Source organism: Myotis myotis, unplaced genomic scaffold (assembly GCF_014108235.1).
Source record: "Myotis myotis isolate mMyoMyo1 unplaced genomic scaffold, mMyoMyo1.p scaffold_m19_p_36, whole genome shotgun sequence".
Classification (NCBI taxonomy): domain Eukaryota; kingdom Metazoa; phylum Chordata; class Mammalia; order Chiroptera; family Vespertilionidae; genus Myotis; species Myotis myotis.
This window is the reverse complement of record NW_023416342.1, coordinates 1474195-1500527: the sequence shown is the minus strand read 5'-3', so window position 1 is coordinate 1500527 and position 26333 is coordinate 1474195. Positions and strand designations below refer to the sequence as shown.

General features: G+C 53.4%; 1 protein-coding gene across 1 annotated transcript in view; it reads right to left on the bottom strand.

Moving 5' to 3' along the window:
* The window catches only part of NDST4 (N-deacetylase and N-sulfotransferase 4), a 174760-nt gene that overhangs the window by 43994 nt on the left and 104433 nt on the right, over positions 1-26333 (bottom strand). Inside the window, exon 7 of the mRNA XM_036303309.1 lies at positions 26049-26177. Coding sequence (XP_036159202.1) covers positions 26049-26177 — 129 coding nt within the window. The remainder of the gene's footprint in view (positions 1-26048; positions 26178-26333) is intronic.

The following is a 26333-nucleotide window of genomic DNA, read 5'->3' as shown; positions in this document are numbered from 1 at the left end:
TGCACTTTGAAATCACGTTTTAGAGCCGACCTTTTTACTTTAAGTACACAGCAGTATTTGCACGTAATGCCTTTAAAAATCAAATCATTTACGGAGTAGTCAGACGCGTGGTTCATAGGAAACAGGCATCATTATCACAAATTCCGACAGAAACACTAGCTCCGCAGAGCGAGCAGGGAGGTGCCCATGGTCAGGCCGCTGGGCTGCCCCGGCCCCAGCATGTGTCATGATGAGCATGAAGTATGAGCAGCTGATTTCCATTCTATCCTCTGTGGCCCTGCCCGCCTGCCCCCATTCCAACGGAGGCCGCTGTGTTTAAAAACATGTCCATAAGCTTGTTAAATTATTGATTGGGCTTTTAGTTCTCATAAAATGTGGTGATAAATGGAATACAGTGAGGGCGCCCATGATGGCCCCCCGTGGCAACCATCCAGACGACCTTCCGGACAAAGGCATGGCTGCCAGGGCTGGCCAAGGCTGCGAGGGCCAGCTGATGCTGCAAGGGGCTGTGAGAGCTGGCCAAGGCAGCTGGGCTGCGAGGGCTGGCTGGGGCTGCTAGGGCCGGCTGGAACTGTGAGGGCTAAGCCCCTTGCACAAATTTCGTGCATCGGGCCTCTAGTCAACAATACAAAATATATTAAAACATGAAAAAAATAGCCTTGGACTCACTGATGCCTGGAGATGCCACAGGCCTTTCCCACGTCCCCCACCACATTCTCCGAATTCCTTCACTTCCCCCAGGCACTGACTCATTCCTTCCTTTCTATCTGGCATTGGCTTTGACCTTTAAACCAAAACTCTCTTTCAAAAGCCACTAAGAACTTCTAGTTGGAAAATCTGAGGTCCTCACCCCGTGGTGGCCAGTCCTGTGTGACTAGGTTGACTTTCTTCTGACCTTGAAAGCCCAGTCCACCTGTTCCTTCTCTCTAGCCAACTCCTTCCCGCCTCGCTCCCTAAGTCCTGGGCCTTTGCATGTCTCTATCCCCTCCATTGTGTGTGACTCTCTGGGCCATTGCGTGTCTCTTTCTGGGCCATTGTGTGTCTCTCTCTGGGCCGTTGCGTGTATCTCTCTGGGCTGTTGCATGTATCTCTCTGGGCTGTTGCATGTGTCTCTCTGGGCCTTTGCATGTGTCTCTCTAGGCCGTTGCATGTATCTCTCTGGGCTGTTGCATGTATCTCTCTGGGCTGTTGCATGTGTCTCTCTGGGCCTTTGCATGTCTCTATCTGCTCCATTGCATGTGTTTCTCTGGGCTGTTGCGTTTCTCTCTCTGGGCCATTGCATGTCTCTCTGGGATGTTGTGTGTGTCTCTCTGGGCTGTTGCGTGTCTCTCTCTGGGCCATTGCATGTGTCTCTCTGGGCCGTTGCATGTGTCTCTCTGGGTTGTTGCGTGTTTCTATCTGCTCCATTGCATGTGTCTCTCTGGGATGTTGTGTGTGTCTCTCTGGGCTGTTGCGTATCTCTCTCTGGGTCATTGCATGTGTCTCTCTGGGCTGTTGGGTGTGTCTCTCTGGGCTGTTACGTGTGTTTCTCTGGGCCTTTGCATGTCTCTATCTGCTCCATTGCATGTGTCTCTCTGGGCCGTTGCGTGTCTCTCTCTGGGCCGTTGCGTGTCTCTCTCTGAGCCGTGTGCCCTCCTCTTTCTACCTCTGCCACGTTTGCCATCAGAGGCGCTGAGCTCCCCCCATGACTGTCTCTAGATCACTTCACAGGCTTCTCAACTCAGTTTTCTTTCAAAACCAGCTCCCCCTTACCATCCGCCTGGACACTATGTCTTGGACTCCCTGTCTCCCTGGTTCCCCCTGCCTGTCAGTCACGGGTCTGCTGTTCAGCCGTAGCACTTTTCCAGCTACAATCCTGTCCTTCGTTTGCATGTCCATCGTTCTAACGTAGGCTTTCTATGTCTCCTTAGCTTTATGGTAGGAAGCTCCTGGCTGGTCTCACTTCCACCTTTTCTCCTGTGAAAAATAATATACATGCAACTACTTCAAAATGGCGCTGACTGCCCGGCTGGTGTGGCTCAGTGGTTGGGTGTTGTCCTATGAACTAAGAGGTTGCTGGTTTGCTTTTGGTCAGAGCACATGCCAAGGTTGCGGGCTCGATCCCCAGTAGGGGGCGTGCAAGAGGCAGCTGGTCGATGTCTTGCGAATGTTTCTCTCTCCTCCCTTTCTCTCTCTTTACAATCAATAAAAACATATTAAAAAATGGTGCTGGAGCTGCCAACACAGAGGAACTACCTTCTCCTCAAACTTCTGGAGGTTAAAACTGGGCAGGATAACCCGTGGACGGGGCCGAGGGCGGCCCTGCACCCCGACACGGGTTTGTTCCAACTCCCACTGCCTTCACAGCATCAGCTTCACAGGCGTCCCTTCCTAGCGGGATTAACACCAACACAGTGCTGCCTCCCGGTGGGGCCATCGGTCCGTCCCTCTCTCCCAAACCCCCGCACCCCCTCCTACTGATCGGAGCCCTGGGCTTCTGCCCAAACCCGGGGTCCCCAGGGGCTAGTCTTCTGGATCAAAAAGAAACGCTTGCCGCCTCTCGCTTTGGGCTTTTGTTTTAGATGAAAAACAGCCCATCATTCACTCAGCACCAAGCACCACGTGATTCTCACACTGAGCATCCCTGCCTTCCTCCCTCGGAAATGCCGCTGCCGCCGGGACCTGCAGAGCAAGCGGACGCCCACCCTGCAGGCCAGGCGGGCGCTGACATCACCGCAGTCCTCAGCAGGCACCCCTCTCCGCTCCGCCCCACGCACCCCGCCTGTGCTCACCGGCTCGGTGCCACCACCCTTCCTCCAGCTCGCCTCCCAGCAGTCCCGCACTTTACCGTCTCCACCTGCCGACACCACACAGACTGTCTGCAGTTTTCGTCATTTTAAGGAGCCGCATGACATTGCCATGTTGCAGGCCCCACATGGTTGGATCCAGGCACCTCTACCTGGTGCCACCTAACATGTCCCCTCTTAGATTAGAGCAGTGGTTCTCAACCTTCCTAATGCTGCGACCCTTTAATACAGTTCCTCGTGTTGTGGTGACCCCCAATTTCTTTGTTACAAATTGAACATAATTAAAGCATAGTGATTAGTCACAAAAACAATGTGTAATTATATATGTGTTTTCTGATGGTCTTAGGCGACCCCTGTGAAAAGATCGTTAGACCCCCAAAGGGGTCGTGACCCACAGGTTGGCAACCGCTGGACTAGAGGCTTCTTCAAGGTTGAATTGGATTTTATCTGTTCCTGCAAATTCTCCAACATATTTATATTTATCACAAAATTACCATTAATTCACTAAACTTAAGAGTTGGTAATTAACACACTGCGGACCAGTAGTTTTATTGCTAGCGTTACCCAGTGGCCAGATAAGTTTCTATTGAACGAATGCAAAAAATGTTTTACATAAATGTTAAAGGCACACCTTAAAATGAAATACCCCTTGCATTTTGAAGTTATTTATTACATGTTCTTACAAGCTAATATCTTTTTAAAGTATGAGACTTTGTAAAACACTGTGTCATCTGAAGTGAGAATTCTCGTGATCCGTCCGCAATGTGTTAAGTCACGCACGTCACCGATAGCTGGATGTACTGTGAATGATGGCAACTTGGCTCTGCCAGCCAGCTCATGACGTTCTACCCGTTTATTCCGGCATCCTGTGCTTTGAAATACAACACTGAGACAGCCAGGGGCATAGGGCCTGTTTACGCTGAGCCCTGGCATCTGGCTGGGGGGTTGCCCACTTGCTTCTTCTTCGAGAGCCATGGAGTGCCGTCTGCCTTTGTATAAGAACTGTGCCCGCGTGACCGGTGCGTTCAATGGCCAGGCAAGCTCTACTTCATACCCACATCACGTAAGACTTTGCCATGACACAGGCACATGCATTTCACATACATTATGCCTCTCGCAACGAATTCTGTTATGATTAGAAGAGTGTGTGCACGTGTGTGTGCGTGTGTGTGTGCGTGTGTGTGTGCGCGCCCGTGTGCTGTGAAGGGGAAAGGGACGCTAATAGATCTGACAAGTTCAGTGATGGAAGGCGACCTCACAGGGGGATCTGATAGGAAATTCCTACCTGGGCAGGTCATGGTGGGTGGTCACACCCCGAGCCTATAACTTCTTTGGTAAAAGTCTTTTTTGTTGTTGTTGTTGTTACTCCTCACCTGAGGATATTTTTCCATTGATGTTTAGGGAGAGTGGGAGAGAGAGGCAAAGACAGAGAGAAACACATTGATGGGTTGCCTCCTGCACAAGCCTTGACCAGGGCCCAGGCCGGGGAGGAGCCTGCAACCGAGGTCCGTGCCCTTGATTGGAATCGGAACCGAACCGGGACCCTCTGGTCCACAGGCCGATGGGCTATCCACTGAGCAACACCGGCCGGGCGGTACAAGTTTTACCTTTGCCTTGAGCCAGCCCTGCCCACTGTTCTTGGCCTCTAGGTTACCCCACCTCTGAAAGCCTCTTTTCCAGACCCCCAGAGGCGTGACCACCCTCATGGGAGCGGGTGATCCATCGCCTTACCTACCTGCCCTCTGTCACGGAGAGTCCTGCCTTGCGCTCTCCACCTCTGACTCTCCTTGGGTTCCCTCCTGAACCCAAAGGCACAGAAGGAGCTGCCAGCTGCCAGGCTCCAGCGCATCTGAGCTCTCGCTCCAGGCATGTCGTTGGTTTGGCTCCGATAAACTCTTCGGGAAATTCCGTTCCGGTTTGGATGTTCTTTCTCGGTCAGCAGTAGAGAGCGCGAGGGGTGGCCGGGAGAGACCCCAGCAGGCCGAGCCAGGAGTGCGGAGCTGGGTCAGGTGCAAACCTCCTCCCTCGTTTAAAGGGCCAAACCTCCTAACAGACACTCACGGAGAAGCCAGCCTCTGGCGTTTCATCCAACAAAGCCGTGAACGCAGGTCAGGCTGGTGCCCAAGAACGACTGAACCATATCGGCGCGTTTCAGTGCCATAGGAACGGCGTCTGAGTAACAGGACTCGTGACTATGAAGCGGGGTGGGGGCCTTTCTCTGCCCGGGGCCATTGGACGTTTATAACCTCATTCTCGGGCCACGCAAAATCATCCGCTTAAAAACGAGCCTGCTGTGTGTGGTCAGACGTTCAATTAACTCTCCCCCAACGCCTGGCCAGGGCCAGACCCGTGGTTTCGTGGGCCGGACGTTCCCCACCCTGCAGCATAAAGCAATCTCCATTTCCCCTCAAGTAACACGCTTTTACCCTAAAGCATACCACCCATTTCTCGTCTATTTTTTCTCTCACAACTAACACATCATTAATTATCTACTAAAATATAAAGGAACCTGAAACACCAGGCTGGTAACCAAGGGGTAAGAACAGGAAACTTTATAGAATTTTCTTGTTGATGTATCCTGCAACCACACAGGTTATTGCACGTAGTAATTATTGCTATTCCTTTCATCTAGCAAGATAATGTTGGTATCCATGATCCAAGTTTACTTTACGTGCTTATGATACCAAACTGCTAAAAAAATCATAAAAATATAAAGAAAATAGAAATGTATCTAAATATTCGCAATATTTATTCATCTGCTTTCTTGCATAGATGTTATAAATAGATGAATGTTAAAATAAAAAGTTTTAGAATAATGATGTTGATAATTAGGAGATTTGTGACAAAAAGGATGCGTGCCATTTTGGTAATTTGTGGTGATTTTTTTTTAAAAGAACCAAATATAAAAAAGGAATAGCAAAAATATGCACTATCATCCCAGGTAGCCTGGTGGGTCTTACACAACATCCCCTTTACTCTGGCTGCAGGCCACACGTGTAGCTGACATTTGCAGACACACACAAGTTGGAGACTTTGCTACCCTTGCCCATCTGTATAATTAACAGCTAATTAAAGGCTAACTGACGACAGGTCTGAAAAGGAGCATTTTCCCTCTTTGGTCATCAACTGTAGAGTTGGAAACGTCCACGTGCTGCCCTGGCTGGTGTGGCTCAGTGGATGGGGCGCCATCCGTGCACTGAAAGGCCGCTGGTTCCATTCCCTGTCGGGGGCACATGCCGGTGGAGGGCTTGATCCCAGGTAGGAGGCGTGTGGTGAAGCGTCGTAACCTCCATCTTGTGTAAATTCTCTGCTATTGTGAGATAGTCCCTTGTTCTGTAAACTCTGTCACTTTTAGACAGTCTCTTATTCTGCAAAATTACTTTGTTTTTGTTTGAATAATAGAAAAAGATAAACTTAACTGTCTGACCTTGCAAGCTAGCCATCTAACGTAATGGACTAATACCGGTAATCATTCCCATGTTCTTATGCCAAGTGTTTGTTCTTTATGTATTCAAGGTTACAAACTGTCTGTAACAGTAACTCACACAGAGCTCTTTGTAATATCTGCAAAGAAGCTCGAAAGGTATAAATAAGGGAAACTTCCTGTGTGTCTTCGCTCAGAGATTTGGAAGAGACACCTCCCTCTGGGCCGCGTGCAATGAAGGACTCCTAATTAATGGGCTCACGAAGGCGTCTTGTGTCTCACGTGCTGAGTTAGGACACAACAGCGGGAGGCAGCCGATCAATGTTTGGTTCTCCAGTGGATGTTTCTCTCTCTCTCCTCCCTCTCCCTCTAAAAAGCAATTTAATTTCTTTAAAAAAATCCCCACCTACTCTCCACGCTGCTCTACCTGCACCATCACAGCTGGGACGCCGAGGGACCAGCCAGACAAAGGTACGGGCGGCCAGGTTTCGCCGGAGGCCCGTGCTTTCTCCGCGGCGCTGCCCAGCTGCAGGGCGCAGCGCACGTGGCAACGGCTTCATTTTCCTCTCTGCACATGTGCCTGTGGTTCACGCACAGCCTCCGCCTGCCCCTGTGCCATCCACGATGCTGACTCGCGGGAAAGAAGCCCGTTCAGGGGGCGTGCACATCCCGGAAAAACGACAGGAACAGCCCTGCCCTTCGCAAAGCCGCCGCCGCCATGCGGAGACAGGAGCGGAATGTATTGTGCGTTAGGATGGATTTCCGATCAGCTTCTCAGAGGCGCCCGGAGGACATGAGAGCTGACTTTTTAATCAGAAATGTCCGTATAAATGGAGATAAAGGGTCCCGCTGGGCTCTGCCTTCCACCAGGGCGGCTTTCAGAGCAATCACGAAGCCCTGCGAAGGACAGGACGAGTGAAACTGAGGCATAAAGATGAGTTGTTTGTCCGCAGGGCTTCCTCTTGGTTTTCTTTCCTCGCTGATTTCATGCAGTTTTTGTTTGTTTGTTTGTTTTTAAAGATAACACGACTCACTTTGCTTGGAAATGACCATCACCCCTCATTTCTGGAGCCCCACTATGTGCAACAGACCACGGCATGACTCCTGTCCCTCTCTGGTCAGTTCCTTAGAGGATATCGGATTTTCAAACCAACCGTTTCCCAATGAACTGGGACGGTGAGCAGCCCGCTCCCCGCTGTGCTTCCCCGCTGACGGACATGAAAGGTTCATTTGGGCGATCAGGGAAGTCCCTGTCGGCTCTTTTTCACCTGAAAGGGTTGCTCCTGACACGCTCATGCGTTTCCCTGTCGTCTGCGCTCGCAGGGACTGAGTTGGGCTCAGCAGCCCCCTCCCCACACGCGCTCATTCATTACCGAGTCCCCAGCGGCCCTGCTCGCTCGGGCGGATGCTGACGGAGTGCTTGCCAGCACCGAGCCCATCCGTTCACATGAACGAGGAAATGGGGGAAGGCGGCTCGCGGACAGAGAAATTAGAAAGAGAAAAATGATGAAGTCTGGGGTCAATCTTTCTGGGAGTCATAACATAATAAACTATAAAACATGGCGCTGAAGAGCACCCTCCGTCGGCTGATGTGTTGCGTCGTTTAGAAACTCGGGATTAAGAAGGAAGAGGAGGGAGGGCTGAGCGGGAAGATGGCAGATCACAACCGGGAAGAGAGATTGTGCAGGAGGATCGGGTTGGGGAGAAACACAGAATCGTGGGTCTGCATTTGGGTGAGGAACGTCGCTTCCGTGTCCCTGTCTGGACTGTAATACTTCTATCCTATTATCGCCTCCAGCAGCAGTTCCTGTTGTAAAGGAGATATTTGGCCTCAGCTGGCGTGTCTCAGTGGTTGAGCATCGACCTATGAACCAGGAGGTCATGGTTCGATTCCCGGTCAGGGCACACGCCTGGGTTGTGGGCTTGATCCCCAGTAGGGGGCGTGCAGGAGGCAGCCAGTCCATGATTCTCTCTTATCAGTGATGTTTCTCTCCCTCCCTTCTTCTCTGAAATCAATAAAAATATATACGTTTCACAAAGGAGATATTTGGGGGAGCATTCTTTACTAACACAGCTGCCACGGAAAACGTGCTCTCTGAGCCTCCCACTGCAAACACGCCTGTGAATAACCCACTCCACGCGCCCACACGGACGTGAGACACGGAAAATGGCTTCATTGGTAGGCCGTCCCATCCGTACTGAAGCCCGGAGAAGTCCCCTTGTCCATCCTGCTTGAGGCCTTGTGACTGAAGCGTGGAGGAGACGGATACATCCCTCCAGCGCTTGCGCAGCGACCGCCGTGCGTTCATTCTTCACAATTAGGCCTGTGTGTCAGGACTGGAGCCTCTGCATATTTTATGAAAACTGGGCTTTCGACAAATGAAAGGAATGACTCCTTATGCTCCTGGGAGAGTCGTGGTTCTATTTTCTTTGCTATCGTGTCTTAATTTCACAGGAAGAAGCACTTGGGGCCACTTAGTCGAGGGGAGGGCGTTAGGATGAGGAGCAGGGAAGCCAGTGCGCCCCACCGCGGAGCTCGACTCGGAAAGATTGTGTTTAACGTACGATCTATCTTGGCAGGTGCAGAGTGGGCGAAAGAAGGGAGAAGCGCTGGTAAGAGACATACAGCGATGGGACAATGGTCATGGGAAGAGCGAATGCCCAAGTCCTACTCGGGGAACAATACAAACACTCACAGTGCTCCTAACACGTCTGGCACCGGCGGGAGAGCCTCATGCTGAAATACGAAGTAAAAAGACATGTGGACGAAAGGGGCCACACGCTGACCTGACCAGCTCAGGGGAGGCCTGCGTGGCAGCCTAGCAGACTCAGAGACCTAAAGTAACCACAAAGGATGGTCTGAAATTAAACTGAAACTGAAAGCAGTTATGGTGGGCAGTTATGTCCTAGGCCAGTATCTTCACTGACAAGATCAACTTTGATCCTTACTGAGCCCATTTGCCTTTTTGCCTCTAAGATAACATTCCCTTGAAGTGTCTGGGTAACTTGTAACTTCCCTTTTTCTGGAATCCCTGGGGCATAACCAAATGTTCTGGGCACCAGGACAGATACTACAAATTCCTTCATTATCATGTTAATTGATCCTGCACCCACCTAAGTATGTGTCCATCATTTTACTTTTTATCCTATCACAGAGGTTTCCCCGCTTCGCTTAATCCCACCTCCTTAAATCTGTCACCAATGAATTTCATGTATAAATACGGATGTCACCCTGCCATTCTCCGGAGCACTATCTCAATTCATTGAGGTTCTGCTTCCCGGCATATGTCGACAGTTTGGCTCAAATAAACTCACAAAAATTATTTACAGGTTTCAATGGTTTTTTACGTTAACAGACAGGATTGAAACTCTGTTCTATGGTGATACATATTTTTCAAACTTCTAAAAAAATAATAAAATTTTATACCGTGTTCATGGATTGGTAGAATCAACATCAGTAAAATGGCCATATTACCCAAAGCAATCTATAGATTCAATGCAATCCCTATTAAAATACCAACAGCATATTTCACGGATCTAGAACAAACACTCCAAAAATTTATATAGAACCAAAAAGACCCCAAATAGCCACAGCAATCTTGAGAAAAAAGAACAATGCTGTAGGAATCACAATACCAGATTTCAAGCTATGCTACAAAGCCATTGTTCTCAAAACAGCCTGGTACCTGCACAAGACCAGACATATAAACCAATGGAACAAAACAGAGAACCCAGAAATCAACCCAAACCATTACGCTCAATTAATAGTTGACAAAGGAGGCAAGCACATGCAATGGAGTAAGGACAGTCTCTTCAATAAATGGTGTTGGGAAAATTGGACAGATACGTGCAAAAAAAAAAAATAGTCCAACTTACCACACACAAGCATAAACTCAAAATGGATAAAAGACGTAAATGTAAGTCGTGAAACCATAAAAGTCCTAGAAGAAACCATAGGCAGCAAAATCTCAGACATCTGTCATAGCAATATCTTTACCGACACAGCCCCTAGGGCAAAGGAAACTGAGGAGAAAATGAACAAATGGGACTACATCCAAATAAAAAGCTTCTGCCAGCAAAAGGAACCACCAACAAAACAACAAGGGAGCCCACTGCAGGGGAGAACATATTCGCCAATGATACATCCGATAAGGGTTTAATTTCCAACATTTACAGGGAACTCATACAACTTAACCAAAGGAACAACCCAATTAAAAAATGGGCAAAGGACCTAAATAGACACTTTTCAAAAGAGGACATTCAGAAAGCCAAGAGACATATGAAAACATGTGCAAAGTCACTAATCACCAGAGAGATGCAAATCAAAACAACAATGAGGTACCATCTCACACCTGTCAGAATGGCTATCATCAACAAATCAACAAACGACAAGTGCTGGCGAGGATGCGGAGAAAAAGGAACCCTTCTGCACTGCTGGTGGGAATGCAGACGGGGCAGCCACTGTGGAGAACAGGATGGGGTTTTCTAAAAATATTAAATATGGAACTGCCATTTGACCCAGGGATCCCACTTCTAGGAATATATCCCACGAAACCAGAAACACCAATAAGAAAGGATATATGCACCCCTGTGTTCATAGCAGCACAATTCATCAAAGCTAAGATTTGGAAACAGCCTAAGTGTCCATCAGCAGATGAATGGATTAGAAAACTGTGGTACAGCTACATAATGGAATACTACACTGCAGTGAAAAAGAAGGCACTTTTACCCTTTGGGACAGCATGGAGGGACCTGGAGAGCATTATGCTAAGAGAAATAAGCCAGTTAGAGAAAGACAAGTGTCACATGATCTCACTCATATGTGGAATCTAATGAACAAAATAAACTGATGAAAAAAATAGATCCAGAGACGTAGAAGCCTGGAACAGACTGTGGAATCTCAGAGGGAAGGCAGGGGTGAGGGGGAAGGAGGAGAGTGACTAACCAGGGAGCTCATATGCGTATATGCATAACCCATGGACACAGACAACAGAGTGGTGAAGACCTGGGAGGGGCGGCTGCAGGGTGGATGGGGTTGGGGGGGGAACCCCAAGCAAACATTGGGGACAACTGTAATACTTTCAACAATAAAGATAATAAATAAGTAAGTAAATCCTATATAATAAAGAGCTAATATGCAAATGGTTGTCACTCCCTCGCACCCTCGCACCCTCATGCCAGGGCCGGGGAACCTGAGGCTGGGCTGTGGGACCTGAGGCCGCGCCCCTGCCCTGCGGGGCTTGACAGGGGTGGGGTTAGCCGGGTCTGGGTCTCGTGTAATTTTGAGGCGTGTGCAGGTGGGCGGGGACTTGACTCTGGGTCCCGCAGCACACCCCAAACTCTGACAGGAGGGAGATTTTCATCTACTTTTATTAATTTTCTTTCATCTCTGACACTTTTATTATAGAGAAAGGGCAAATAGCAATATTAAAATATTTCCTTTAATTAATTCCCTTTTAATGTGCACGGATTTTGTGCATCGGGCCACTAGTAAATAAATAAAAAATGATATTAGAAACCAGAAGAGAAAATGTGAGGGTGTTCCTGGCAACCACTAATGAGGAAGGCAGCGTCTGGGTAATGTCTGCACATTTTGTGGAAATGGAATGTGTCTCTGTATTGCGACTCTTCTGTTGTGTTGGCAGGTCTGTCAGACCCATGACTTTGTTTGCCATCTCGATGCCACCATGTCCCTGCTTGGGGCCGACCCGTGGACTCACACAGCCCACGATGAATGCTGTGGGTGTCGGAAATGCACCTAAAATCAAGTCACCGGTATGAGCACTCGGGGTAGCCCCTTCCCCAGCCTGTTCCTCCCAGCACTCTGCATCTTTCTTTTTATTATTTAAATTTTTTATATTTCGTTAATCCTCACCTGAGGATATATTTTCTTTTCTCCATTGATTTTTAAAGAGAGTGGATGTGAGGGAGGGAGGGAAGGGGAAAGAGACAGCAAAACATTGATGTGAGAGAGACATATTGATTGGTTGCCTCCTGCATGCTACCCAACTGGTGCCAGGGATCGAGCCTGCACCCCAGGTACATGCCCTTGGCCAGGATTTGAACCTGCAACCCTTTGGTGCTAAGGCCAATGCTCTAACCACTGAGCCACCAACCATGGCCACACTCCACATTGCCGGGAGCCGGTCCATCCTTGCTGTTTCAAAGGACCTGGCATATATGGCATACTGTTCCCGGCACCACATCTTAGTCAATGCTGCCATCCATCCGCCTCTTCAAGCTAAACCTCCGGGGATATCACCGGCCCCTCCTCCTCCCACACGTCACATGCGAATCCCTCACTAAATAAACGCGTGCACAGCGCGGGGTCTCGCCATGGCTGCCACCGCCGGTCCCGCTCACCCAGGGCCCGAGCCCCGCCTCCCCGGCTCCTGACGCATCTCCATCCTGCAGTCAGACTGGTTCCTCAGAAACCGAATCTTCCTGCCTCGGCTCCCAGTCAAACCTCCCAGGGCTCCCATCCAGGTGTACAAATACAGAGTCTTTATAAAAACGTAAGCGCACGCTCGTGAAAATACGCAGGGCCCGGCCGGCGTGGCTCAGGGGTTGAGCATCGACCTAGGAACCAGGAGGTCAGGGTTCGGTTCCGGTCAGGGCACAGGCCCGGGTGGGGCTCGGTCCCCCGTGGGGGGCGAGTAGGAGGCAGCCGAGCCATGATTCCCTCTCATCACTGATGTATCTCTCTCTCTCTCCCTCTCCCTTCCTCTCTGAAATCAATAAAAACAGAATTTAAAAAATATGCAGAACACAATGCAAAGTCCGCCCGTGGCCTCCGAGGCATGGCCCGCTCTGGTCCCGCGACTTCGCCGGTGGCCCCTCACCCCCTTCCTCTGCTCGCGGGCCTCAGGGACCCCGGACGCCGAACGGTCCTGGCAGCTGCCCAGCGAGCTCTGCCCGGGCTCTCCGCCGGCGCCCTCTTCCCGGGGGTCCACGTCACTGACCATCAGGCCCCCCTGGCCAGCCCCCCCACACACACACTCGCTCTCCGAGTGCCGTGTGCCCTGCCGTCTCCCCGTCTCCCCACGGGACACCCCCGCATCCAGCGGAACGCGGCCGGAGCGGTGCCGCCGCACAGGAAGCGTGTGGGGTGAACGGACGGCGTGCAGGAGGGACGGACGGCGTGCGGGAGGGACGGACGGCGTGCGGGAGGGACGGACGGCGTGCGGGAGGGACGGACGGCGTGTGGGGTGAACGGACGGCGTGCGGGTGAACGGACGGCGTGCGGGAGGGACGGACGGCGTGCGGGTGGGACGGACGGAGCGCCCCGGCCCTCTTGCACAGGAAATGGGGACATTTATAAAATACGGTCCGTATCGGACTCTTTCCCCTTTGCAGCCTCAGCACTGCTTCCCCTCAGAGGCCGGTTAGTGAAGATTTTAAATAATGTGACTATTATTTCACCGCCCTGTGGTCTCCTGACCTCTTTTCATCATCAAATTCATTACAATCAGGAGGGAATTGCTCTCGTACTTAAGAAACTGCACGGAAGTCATGGCGAACCCCCCTGCCCCTTTCATAATCGTAACCAACTCATCCCGGGAGGGACTGGGAGAGGCGAGGCGCACTGCAGCAGGCACTGGGGGGGCGGGGGGCAGGTCCTGTCCAGTGGCCGCGTGGGCAGGGAGTGACGCCCGGTGGTGAGCCAGCTGCGGCCAGATGCGTGGACCGGTTCTGAGCTGATGACAGGGAGCCGGTCAGCGGTGCGGGCCCCATGGGTGAGGGTCACAGAGCCTCTGCTCAGGGCGGCAGACTTATTTCTGATACTGAACTTTTTTCAGGAATTTCTTCCAAGATCTTCAAAGACATGGCTCTCCCCTCTGATGGGCCTGACAAGGGATGAGACCCATGGAGCCGCGTCTGAGCAAGTCCACGGTGACACGCAAACAGCTGTGGAGAGATGGGCCAGGGGAGGTGTCGCTGGGACCAGTGGCCGCAGGGGGAGGTCTCACTGGGACCAGTGGCCACAGGGGGAGGTGTCGCTGGGGACCAGTGGCCGCAAGGGGAGGTCTCACTGGGACCAGTGGCTGCAGGGGGAGGTGTCGCCGGGACCAGTGGCTGCAGGGGGAGGTCTCACTGGGACCAGTGGCCACAGGGGGAGGTGTCGCCGGGACCAGTGGCTGCAGGGGGAGGTCTCACTGGGGCCAGTGGCCACAGGGGGAGGTCTCACTGGGGACCAGTGGCTGCAGGGGGAGGTGTTGCTGGGACCAGTGGCTGGAACACGGCTCTCATCGCACCTGCCTGGACCCCGGGCAGCTGTTACTGCACCTGGGGACACAGGCAGAAGTCCCAGGACGGAGCCCCAGAAGCCGGTGGCCACCCCAGGGGCCAGTGAGCCGCGTGCGTGTGGATTTGGTTTTATTTCTCACGGTTCTGTCTTCTCCCCACGGACAGCAGGTCGATGCCATGAGGTGACTGCCTCTCATTAGAAGCGCAGATAAACACACGGGCAGTAAATTAATTCCTCCTCCGTAACTTCTCTCTGTTTCCAGGGAGAATGGGCAGAGAATCGGCACCCTGTGTCGCGGCTGGGAGATCAGGTGAACAGTGGCTTTCCTCGGGTGGGAGAGCCCCTGGGAAGGGGTTTCTGTTTTTCTCTGATGCAGAAAACACTTCATTAAACACACTACACGGAGTGGGACAAAGCCGCTGTGTTTCCCCAAAAGTTCATTTAAAAAGCTTCATTGGTTGTCATTAAAAGTCTGATTATTATTTTTAACAATATTTTTATTGACTTCAGAGAGGAAGGGAGAGTGAGAGAGAGATAGAAGCATCTATGATGAGAGGGAATCATGGACTGGCTGCCTCCTGCACGCCCCACACTGGGGATCGAGCCCGAAACCCAGGCCTGTGCCCTGAGCGGGAATCGAACCCTGACCTCCTGGTCGACACTCAGCCCCTGAGCCACACTGGCCGGCCGTGCCGTTGATTTTTGTCCCGAACACGGAGATCGCTCTAACTCTATTCATTCACGTTTGCAGCAAAACGCGCACAGCGGCCCGTGCTGACCGTTAGGCACTGAGGACGGGCGGACCTTCTGTGCCCAGCAAACCTCGCTGTTCATAACAAAACACAAATGGAAGCGTGAACGCCAGCAGCACCCACAACAGAAACACAGGCCTGCCTTTGCCAGCAACGCCTGGGCACTTTGTGCGGCAGCACGAGCACGTTGACAAGGCAGCCGCGTTTGTGCCCCCGGAGGAAACGATTTTAAATGATGGAGTTGCCGTCAGTTAACAACAGCTCAGACAGCAGAACACGGGCCCGGCCGAGAACGTTCCCAGAAGCAAACAGGATGCGTGGAAACCTGTGAGGGACCGTGTCTCCCCCGAGAGGCTCCTGTTGGGAGGCAGGAACCGTCCCGCAAACCCAAGCTCACCCCGCGGGGCAGGGGCAGGGGCTGCAAACTCGCCACAAATCCTAAAAACGACGCGTGATTCTTCTCTTTGCAAATGAGAGTTACATGCAAGTTACCTTGTCTCATCTCTCGCTCTTCCCCCATCACAGGCGGGTCCTGAGCGGGGAAATGGCCTGACTGCTGGTCCAGCCCCTGCTCGGGCAGGAGCCCTACGGGAAGGGTGATTCTGAGTCTGGTTACCTGATAATCATCCCCTCCTCTTGCCCGCCTGGCTGCGGAGGGGGGACCGACCGGCTCCCCTGCCCTCCTCCTGCCTCCCCTCTGGCCCCTGTCCCTTCCTCTTCCCTTTCCCGCCTTCCTTTCCCCACAGTTTGATGACTCACATGACACAGCGTGTGAGGCACAGGCCGCCCTGAAGCCAGAGTTTTCACGTCCTCAGCCAGGACCCGCTGAGCCACCAGGGCAGCCGAGGTGCGAGTGGCTGGGCGAGCTAGACCTGCTCCCCCAAATCAAAGATGCCCCCAGGACAGTGCCGGGGGGAGCGGAGCAACCTGTGGGCCCAGGCGTGGGAGGAGGTGGAGGTGACACGGAGGGACCGCAGGGAGGAGGGGGGGCGTTAGGAAAGGAGGGGCCTGGTGAGTGCAGGGGCACAGAGGGGCCCCGAGGTGCCAGCGGGGAGGAGAGTAACGGGGAGATGGATGTGCGCACCTGCTTGGACTCCTCCCTGCGAAGGCAGGTAACAGCTGTCAGCCCGCCCTGCGGACTCGCCCTGAGCCTCCCCACCTGCTCCCACAGCTTCCTCCTCACTGGACTCTGCCAAAGCCAGGCCTCCCAGCGCCCAGGCCTGCGGGGCCACCTGCCCTGGGTGTCCGGACACCTCTTCTCCGGCCAGGCCTCCCCCTCCACCAGCTCCCACCCCCCCACCTGGCCTGCCCCAACCCCATCGGCTGCCCCATTTGCTTGTGACCCCCACTGTGGCTCAGGCGCCCTGGGCAGTGTCCCCTGTATCCTGCCCAGCCAGGCCCACATCAGGCTCAGCCACGCCCACATCCGGCTCAGCCACGCCCACATCACGAAGAGCTCCCTGATGACAAACAAAACCCGCGGAAAAAATAAAAGGACTGAGATGCAAGCAGGAATGAGCGCTGCACTCGAAGCAGCAGGAGGCATTGCAACAATTCATCACACATTAAGCACCAGATTCCAATTCTTTTTTTAATTTTTTAAAATACATTTTTATTGATATCAGAGAGGAAGGGAGAGGGAGAAAGAGATAGAAACATCAATGATGAGAGGGAATCAATGATTGGCTGTCTCCTGCATGCTCCCTACTGGGGCTGAGCCAGCAACCCGGGCATGTGCCCTGACCAGGAATTGAACCTGGGACCCTTGAGTTCGCATGCCAACGCTCTATGCACTGAGCCAAACAGGCTAGGGCACAATTCTTTTTATCAATTATTTTTACACTTAAGATTAGAGAGTCTGGCTGGTATGCTCAATGGTAAGAGTGCTGGCCAGTGCACTGAAAGGTCAGGGGGTCCATTCAAGGTCAAGGGCACTTACCTGGATTGCAGGCTCGATCCCCAGTCCAGTCAGGGAGTGTGCAGAAGACAACCAATCAATGTGTCTCTCTCACATCAATGTTTCTCTTTCTTATCTCTCTCTCTCCTTCCTCTCTCCCTTTTACTCTACCTCTAAAAAATATCAATGGGAAAATATATCCTTAGGTGAAGATCAACAACAACAACAACAACAACAAAAACAGATTAGATAAATCTCAGAAAAAAATCTATAATAATAAAAGTGTAATATGCTAATTAGACCAGACAGCCAAATGACCTTCTGGACAACATTCCAGATGAAGCCACAGTGGTGGGGGCTGAGGAAGAGGTGGTTAGGGGCAATCAGGCCGGCAGGTGAGTGGTTAGGGGCGATCAGGCAGGCAGGTGAGTGGTTAGGGGAAATCAGGTAGGCAGGCCAGCAGTTAGGAGCCAGTGGTCCCAGATTGTGAGAGGATGCAGGCCAGGCTGAGGGAATCCCCCAACCCTCCCCATGCATGAATTTCATGCACCAGGCCTCCAGTGTAATAAATAAACATCAATGCAAGCTATCTTCAGTGACAGGACCCTGTGACAGCTCCTGATGAGACTGTGTGGGTGGAAATGGTAAGACTTAAAAACAAGCAAACTCCTCAGTGTGCCCTGAGCCGTGTGGCTCAGGGGGTTAGAGGGTCGTCCAGACCCCCTAAAAGTTGTGAATTCGAGTCCTGATCAGGTCACATGCCTGGGGAGTGGGTTCGATCCCTGGTCTGGGTGAGTATGGGAGGCAACCAATCGATGTTTCTCTCTCACATTGATGTTTCTCTCTCTTTCCCCCATCTCCCTTCCTCTCTCTAAAACCAATAAAAACATATCCCCAGGTTAGGATAAAAAACAATTCCTCAATGAATGCCAGCAATTTAGCAATTAATGAATACACCTTATCCTATCAGTACACAAGCCACTCAGGGAAAAACTGAGACAAGTAATTCGATTTCCTGAAATACAAAAATACAAATCTATCGACATGTTTTAGAAAAAAGTTCAGCCCGGCCGGCGTGGCTCAGTGGTTGAGTGTTGACCTGTGAACCAGGAGGTCACGGTTTGATTCCTGGTCAGGGCACATGCCCGGGCTGAGGGCTCGATCCCCAGTGGGGTGTGCAGGAGGCAGCGGACCCATGATTCTCTTCCTCATTGATGTTCCTATATCTCTCTCCCTCTCCCTTCCTCTCTGAAATCAATAAAAATACATTAAAAAAAGAAGAGAGTTCATATTTTTATCTTTGAAATATCTGACTCCAAGGAGAGGCAGGGAAAGAGAAGCAGTAAAAACCCAAGTGGGACCCACAGAAGTGGCTCAAACAGCCTCGCCCGGGACCGCACCTCAGAATGGAAACGAGACGCGGGCCCTCGGGCAGGAAGCCGGGCGCAGGGGATGCTCTGATGCTGCATGGTCAGCAGAAGGGAGAATACAGTCGGGAATTTTACTCTGTGGGGGGGCCGGGGGGGGGGGGGGACTCACAGACAAAGCACACACCTTCCACTTCCACCTCCTGACCTCAGCCCCTGCCTCGCTGCTGCCCCACCCACCGTCCAGGTCACGCCGACAGAGGGATTATTCCCATTGCCACGAATTCACTGTTTCACTTCCAAACGACCCCCGAGGCCCAGAGCACTGTGCCCCTAACATCTGTACATCCCATCCCATCCCATCCCGTCCCATCCCATCCCGTCCCATCCCATCCCGTCCCATCACGTCACTCAAAGCAGCGAAAAGCCTTATCTAGCGACGGACATGAACACAAGCAGGAGGCCGCGTCCTGCTGCAGAAAGTGCACTCGCGCTGGGCGCCGCGCCCGCCCACCCCCCACGCGCTCCGGGAAGAGAAATGACGCGGCCACGCTCCATGAAACAGACTCCCCCGCGCAGTGCTGCTGCTCTCACTTATTTTCCCAGGGAAATGAAGTGGAAAAAACAATGTAATTTCACGACTTGCTCTGGGTTTGGGCGTGTAGGGTGCAGGTGCCGCCTGCAGCCCCTGGGAGAGCGGGCGCGAGGAGGGCGCCCACGCGTCTGTGGGACGGGGCGGCTCCTTCCTCCCGCTGGCCGGGGGACGGGGCGGGTTTGCAGACAAGCACGTCCTGCTCTGAGGCCTTGGCGCCCTTTCCCCTCCGAAGTCCTCATTGCCAGGATCCGTGGTGGGAATCCCACGGAACGCACGCTGGTCCCACTGGGAGGCAGCACGGCTTCCCCACCCCCCACCCCGGAGCTGCTGGTCCCAGAGGGTGCAGGCCCAGCTGGGACTGTGAGTCAGGAGACTGGTGACCATGTGCTTTTGTAGAGGCGACGCCTGCAAATCTCGAAGAGAAGTTTAAAAAGCAGGTTGAGAAAAAGAAGGGGTGTGTACGGTCTTCCTGCAAACGGAAATAGGGTTTCCCTCAGTCTCCACCCTCAGCAGGGCCGTGCTGGCCCCGCGGGAGGCGGCTCTCCAGTGCTGAGCCTCCGGCTCCCAGAAGGCTCACTGCCTCCATGACCCTGACCAGGCCCAGAGCGTGGCTGGGAGAGCAGCTGGGCCTGAATTTATCCTATATAATAAAAGGGTAATATGCAAATAGACCAAATGGCAGAACAACCAACCAAACAAACAAACAACGAATCAAAGCATAATATGCTAATGATATGCTAAGACTGCTCAACTGCTCGCTATGACGTGCACTGGCCACCAGGGGGCAGATGCTCCCACCAGCAGGTTGGCTTGCCGCTGGGGTCCGGCCGATTGGGACTGAGCAAGATGAGCCAGACATGCCCTGGAGCCCTCCCATAGTCCCTCCCCAGCCCCATTGTGCAAAGGTGGGGTCCCTCGGCCTGGCCTGCGCCCTCTCACAATCTGGGACCTCTCGGGGGATGTCGGAGAGCCGATTTCAGCCCGATCCCACAGGCCACTCCCCTTGGGAGCTCCCAGATGGACAGACACGGAACAGGGAGCTCGTTGTGCCACCCGGGTGTGTGTATCCAGGTGTGTGCATCCAGGTGTGTGCAGCCTGGTGTGTGCATCCCTGGTGTGTGTAGTCAGGTGTGTGTAGTCAGGTGTGTGCACCCCAGGTGTGTGCAGCCTGGTGTGTGCAGCCTGGTGTGTGCAGTCAGGTGTGTGCATCCCTGGTGTGTGTAGTCAGGTGTGTGTAGTCAGGTGTGTGCAGCCTGGTGTGTATAGTCAGGTGTGTGCAGCCTGGTGTGTGTAGTCAGGTGTGTGCACCCCAGGTGTGCGCAGTCAGGTGTGTGCGGCCCAGGAGTGTGCAGTCAGGTGTGTGCATCCCTGGTGTGTGCATCCCTGGTGTGTACAGCCTGGTGTGTGCATCCCTGGTGTGTGCATCCCTGGTGTGTGTAGTCAGGTGTGTGCAGCCTGGTGTGTGTAGTCAGGTGTGTGCACCCCAGGTGTGTGTAGTCAGGTGTGTGCAGCCTGGTGTGTGTAGTCAGGTGTGTGCAGCCTGGTGTGTGCAGTCAGGTGTGTGCACCCCAGGTGTGTGCAGTCAGGTGTGTGCAGCCTGGTGTGTGCAGTCAGGAGTGTGCGGCCCAGGAGTGTGCGGCCCAGGAGTGTGCGGCCCAGGAGTGTGCGGCCCAGGTGTGTGTGGCCCAGGAGTGTGCGGCCCAGGAGTGTGCGGCCCAGCGGCAGCACGTGGAGAAGTATGTCACTGCTGCCCACTGTGCTCCAGGGTCAGCTTCAAGTTCACCAGAATTTGCAATTGGCCCCCACACAGGCCAGCGATGGGGAGTGTAGGCACCGCTTTGCTCTTGGGAACACGTCGTAGGTTTTCTGCTCCAGCGTCGCCACTGGAGAGAATTCTACAGTCTGAGCCTCTTTAAACATATTCATTAAGAAAACTTGGGAAGTTCCATGTTCACATTGTTCTTGTGCAGCAGGAAAATAAAATGAGGCGGGAGGGAAGCTACCCCCGGGAGGGCGCATTCATCTCCCGCCTGCCAGCCTCGGGGACATCTCTGCTGAGCCGCCCCCTCCTTCGCGCTGTCCGCCTGCGCATTTCACGGGGACGTGTCTGGGCCTGAGCGATGCGGCTCACCTGGCATAAGCCGCTTCAGCTCACCCCTGATTAAAGTATATTTCTTCCTGTCGGAACAAAGATTACATTGAAAATCCAGGGAGGATTTGGCACCAGGGAAATACAGGCGAGCATTTGACAGTGCGGAGTGGGCAGGGAGATGCCAATATGTGAGGAGGCCGTGCGGGCACCTGAGGAGAGGAGGGAGCCGTCTGAATGTGAAGTGGCGGCTGCCTGGCTGCTGTTGGAAATCCAGTCAGAGGGGCCTCCTCGCAGTTAATTTTCAATCGCCCGATGCGTTTGGGCAGAGCGAGTTGGCACCGAGGAACGCAGGCAGCCCCGCGAGCCAGGATGCGGGCCGAGCCCCAGTGTGCGTCGCCCGTCTCAGGGTCTATTAGGAACGGAGGGCATCTCAGCACGCGTGAGGAAACAGGATGCAGCAAGAGGCAACATTAAGAACGTGGAAGATCACACGCACAAAAAACATATCCCATACTTTTGGGCACAGAAAGGGCGTGGGTCTGGTTTAGGGGCGACGCCCAGAAACGGGGACCCAGTGTTGGGAGCAGGAGGGACGCGCTGGTGTTGGCACCGCGTGGGCCCCTGACGGCAGGGCGGCCGCTGGACATCGCAGGTTACAGAGTCCAGCCCCTTCTCAGGCAGCGAGCTCCCGCCACGGGAAAGAACTGTGCGGCTGCTGATTCTACTGTCACGCACCCTGGAGAGAGACACGGGGACATCCCCGCACAGACTGTCCCAGCTGTAATTGGCCTCCGAGGGTGTGTCCCTACAAATGACTCCGGAAAGTACCCGGACTCACATGGCCCGTGCAGTCTGGCGGCCATAGCGTGGCCAGCACCCCCAGACGGGCTTGTGTCCCCCTCCCCTGGGGGCCTCACCCCTGCCTCTCTCCTGCTCACTCATCCCATCCTCTCACTGTCTGCATGCTAACTGCACCCTCTCCTACCACCTTACACTGACAGAGCAAAAACAAATGTATGCTGTTGGCCTGTGGTATTTAAAATCAAACCCACTTTGGCCCTAGCCGGTTCGGCTCAGTGGATAGAGCGCCAGCCTGCAGATCCAAGGGGATCAGATTCAATTCCGGTTAAGGGCACGTATTTTAGTCACAGGCTCCTCCCTGGCCCGGGCCCTGGTCGGGCCTCGTGCAGGAGGCAACCAATCGATGTGTCTCTCTCACACGGATGTTTCTCTCTGTCTTTCCCTCTCTCTTCCACTCTCTCTGAAAAGCAATGGGAAGCCCTAAACGATTTGGCTCAGTGGATAGAGCGTTGGCATGCGGACTCAAGGGTCCCAGGTTCGATTCTGGTCAAGGGCATGTATCTTGGTTGCGGGCACATACCCAGTGGGGAGTGTGCAGGAGGCAGCTGATCGATGTTTCTCTCTCATCGATGTTTCTAACTCTCTATCCCTCTCCCTTCCTCTCTGTAAAAAATCAATAAAATATATTTTTTAAAAAAAGCAATGGGAAAATATCCTCGGGTGAGGATTAAAAAAATAAAAAAGGAAAGAAAAATAAAACTGAATCCCCTTTGCATTTTGTAAGTTTTACAATGAAAGGATGTATGTACCAGGTCTCACTGGATCGGAATAGAATCACAGATTCTTCGCGTCTGAGGAGACGCTAAAAGCAACAGGTTCCACATCACCACAAAATAGACACTCTTAAAAAAAAGCAAAACAAAACAAACAAAACAACAACAAAAAACCCCAGACACTCTTCAGTTGTCTGGACCAGCGGTCGCCAACCTTTCAGACCTCAAGGACCACCAGTGGTTGGCGACCGCTGGTTCGGACAACTTCAGTTCAACAGGACACACGCATTGCGACGCAGCCCGTACGATTCCCTGGCCGATGTCATCTGTCCTTACATGATGTTCATCCCTACTTAAAGCTGAAATGATACCACTGTTTTTTATTGTTTTTTATTTATTTACTTTTTTATATTTTATTGATTTATTACAGAGAGGAGGGGACAGGGATAGAGAGTTAGAAACATCGATGAGAGAGAAACATTGATCAGCTGCCTCCTGCACACCCCCTACTGGGGATGTGCCCGCAACCAAGGTACATGCCCTTGACTGGAATCGAACCTGGGACCTTTCAGTCTGCAGGCCGACGCTCTATCCACTGAGCCAAACCGGTTACGGCGATACCACTGTTTTTTAAGAAAGCAACTTGTGGGCCTTCCCATCACTCCCGGTCACCTCCTATCTCGCTGGCTTTGGCCTATCATTGCAAGGTGCCCGGCGAAGCTGCATGTTAACATTACCGTCTGTGCAGGTACTATTGCCGCCTCCTTCATCCTTTCACCCACATCGTAAGGCCAGCCTTAGGGACAGACATGTGTAGATGAGAGGAGCCCACAGAGAAAACCGCTGTACAGAGAGGCGCCAGCTTTCCGAGGGCCTACAGTATTGCCAGGGCATGGGGATGCCGACCACCAACGAAAGGAAGAAGGGAAGTTCGAACAGTCGCTCGTCCTCGGAGTTCACACCAACACGAGTATCACGCATCCTACGCGCAAGGCCCAGACCTCACTGACCCACGCGCGGTCGGTCCGGACGGTGGGTGGAGAACATGCTCATCTGTCTGGGACCTCGAGTGCTTCCCGCTACAAACACACGTCCCCCCGAAAAGCCGACGGCCGGCGCCTCCCCTAATGCACCCAGGCCTCTCCTCTGGGAGTGGGCTCAGTTAGAACACAAATGCTCTTTTTTGAAAAATCTTTCTTCTTGAAAGTATTACATATGTTCCCTTTCCCCCTATTGCAGCGGTTTTCAACCTGTGGGTCGCCAACCTGTGGGTCGCGACCCCTTTGGGGGTCGAACGACCCTTTCACAGGGATTGGTTGCCTAAGACCATCAGAAAACACATCTATAATTACATATTGTTTTTGTGATTAATCACTATGCTTTAATTATGTTCAATTTGTAACAATGAAAATACATCCTGCATATCAGATATTTACATGACGATTCATAACAGTAGCAACATTACAGTTATGAAGCAGCAATGAAAATAATGTTATGGTTGGGGGTCCCCACAACATGAGGAGCTGTATTAAAGGGTCGCGGCATTAGGAGGGTTGAGAACCGCTGCCCTATTGACTTCTTATTACAACCCCCCACCCCCCCGCCCCCAGCCCAGGCCTTCACCACCCTATTGTCCGTGTCCAGTGGAGTCAGTCTCTTCAGGAAATGGTGCTGGAAAATGGGGCAGGTGCAGGCAAAACGATGAAACCAGGCCACCAACGTGCACCACGCGCAAGAATAAACTCGCGAAATGGATGAAGGGCTTAAGCATAAGACAGGAAGCCATGAAAACGCAGGAGAAGCCACAGGCAGAACAGAAACGCTCCTCAGGGCTTGCACATGACCTCACGGAGGCGGATGCCACACCTTCACACCCGCGGGCTCCCAGGTGGTTCCCTGTGTCGTTTGGAGAAACACTAAGGAGATGCCGTTCACTCTGACAAAGCTGTAAGCGACGCTGGGCCGAACGACTAGGCCCAGGTGAAGGCTGGGTCCTGTGATTATTTCTCCTCCCCTCCCCTCCCCCGTCCCCTCCCCTCTCCTTCCCCCCTCCCCTCCTCTCCTCCTCTCCCTCCCCTTCCTCCCCTCCGCTCCTCCCCTGCAGCCCATTCCCTGCAGACTTGCTGGAACCATCCCATGTGGAACAGGAGTCAGTCCAGCAGCCTCAACGCTCGCTTCTCCCCGTCCGTCTGTCCGTGGGCTGAGCTCCCTCCCAGCCATCACCTCGGGGGCTCAAGTCCTGCCTGGCCCACAGACCAAAGCGCCAGGTTCCCGTGGTCATTCCTGCCTTCAAACTTGACCCGAAACGCGGGCTCCCCTGGGTCTCCGCGGTCTCCGCCTGCTGGCCCTCGGACCACACCTCCCCCATCACCCGCGAGTGCCCCGCGGGCAGCCTGCAGGTCCCGGGACTGTCCGCCTCCATCAGCACAGGACCTCACTCCTGACCCCTCTGCCCATCCGGGCCCCTGCGTCCCTGCGGAGCGCTGACCTGGGCTGGCGTGACCTCCCACGCGGCTGGACGGGCCGTGCTGATGTCACGCCAGCAGGTGCTGTCCGCACCCCTCACCTGGAGACCCGAGTCCCCAAATAAAATGGGTGGAGCTTTTTAAAGAGGCCTCAGCAGACCTTCATTCACAGGACCACACGCGGCCACGTGTGTGCAGCCGGTTTGCACTGAGAGCACTTCCCGGGCAGGAAGGAAGGTAGGGTGTCCCCTGGGCCACCAGCCAGGAGCAAACTCAGCTTACTAGCGCCTGGCGACAGGGTGAGGACGGGTCCTGGCTGCAGAGTGCGCTAATGTGTCTCCACTGCAGCTCGGCCAGGAGCCGCCCGAGGGGCTGCGGGACACCGGGGTGCTCTGCTCAGCGCTGCCTTTTATTTATTTATTTATTTATTTATTATTTTTTTAATTATTTGTATTGATTTCAGAGAGGGAGATAGAAACATCAATGATGAGAGAGAATCATGGACCGGCTGCCTCCTGCACACTCCCTACTGGGGACCGAGCCCACAACCCAGGCCTGTGCCCTGATGGGGAATCGAACCCAGGACCCTTCAGTCTGCAGGCCGACGCTCTATCCACTGAGCCACACTGGCTCGGGCCCGCACTGCCTTTGGAACAAATCTGAGCTTGCCCGGATCTAAGACAACCAGAGAGGTGCCAACTCAGACGTGTGGTCTGCTTTCTCTCTGGCCGGGCTGGCCTCATCCAGTGACAGGCGAGGAAGGGCTGAGGACAGACACAAAATGAGGAGCACGTTCGCGAATCCCGATGTTACGGGGGTGGGGGTGGGGGGCGTCAGGGGGTACGTACTGGGTTCAGCAGGACCGTGAGGAAGAGCTCGCCTCCCTGGATGCTCTTGTCCAGCTCCTGGGGTCCCCCGGGGTACTCCTTGTAGAAGATGGTGTGGGTGAACAGCCCGCAGGTCTGCCGGGGGAGGACCTGGGGGGGGGGGCGGGGACAGGGCGTTACCCAGCGCCACTGACAGGCCCCGGCCGCCCGCCACGTGCCCGCGGCGCTGCCCTGGTGCTGACGCCCAGGTCTACAGGAATCGAGAGCTGACGATGGCGAGATCGCGTGAATATGGAGGGAGCTGTC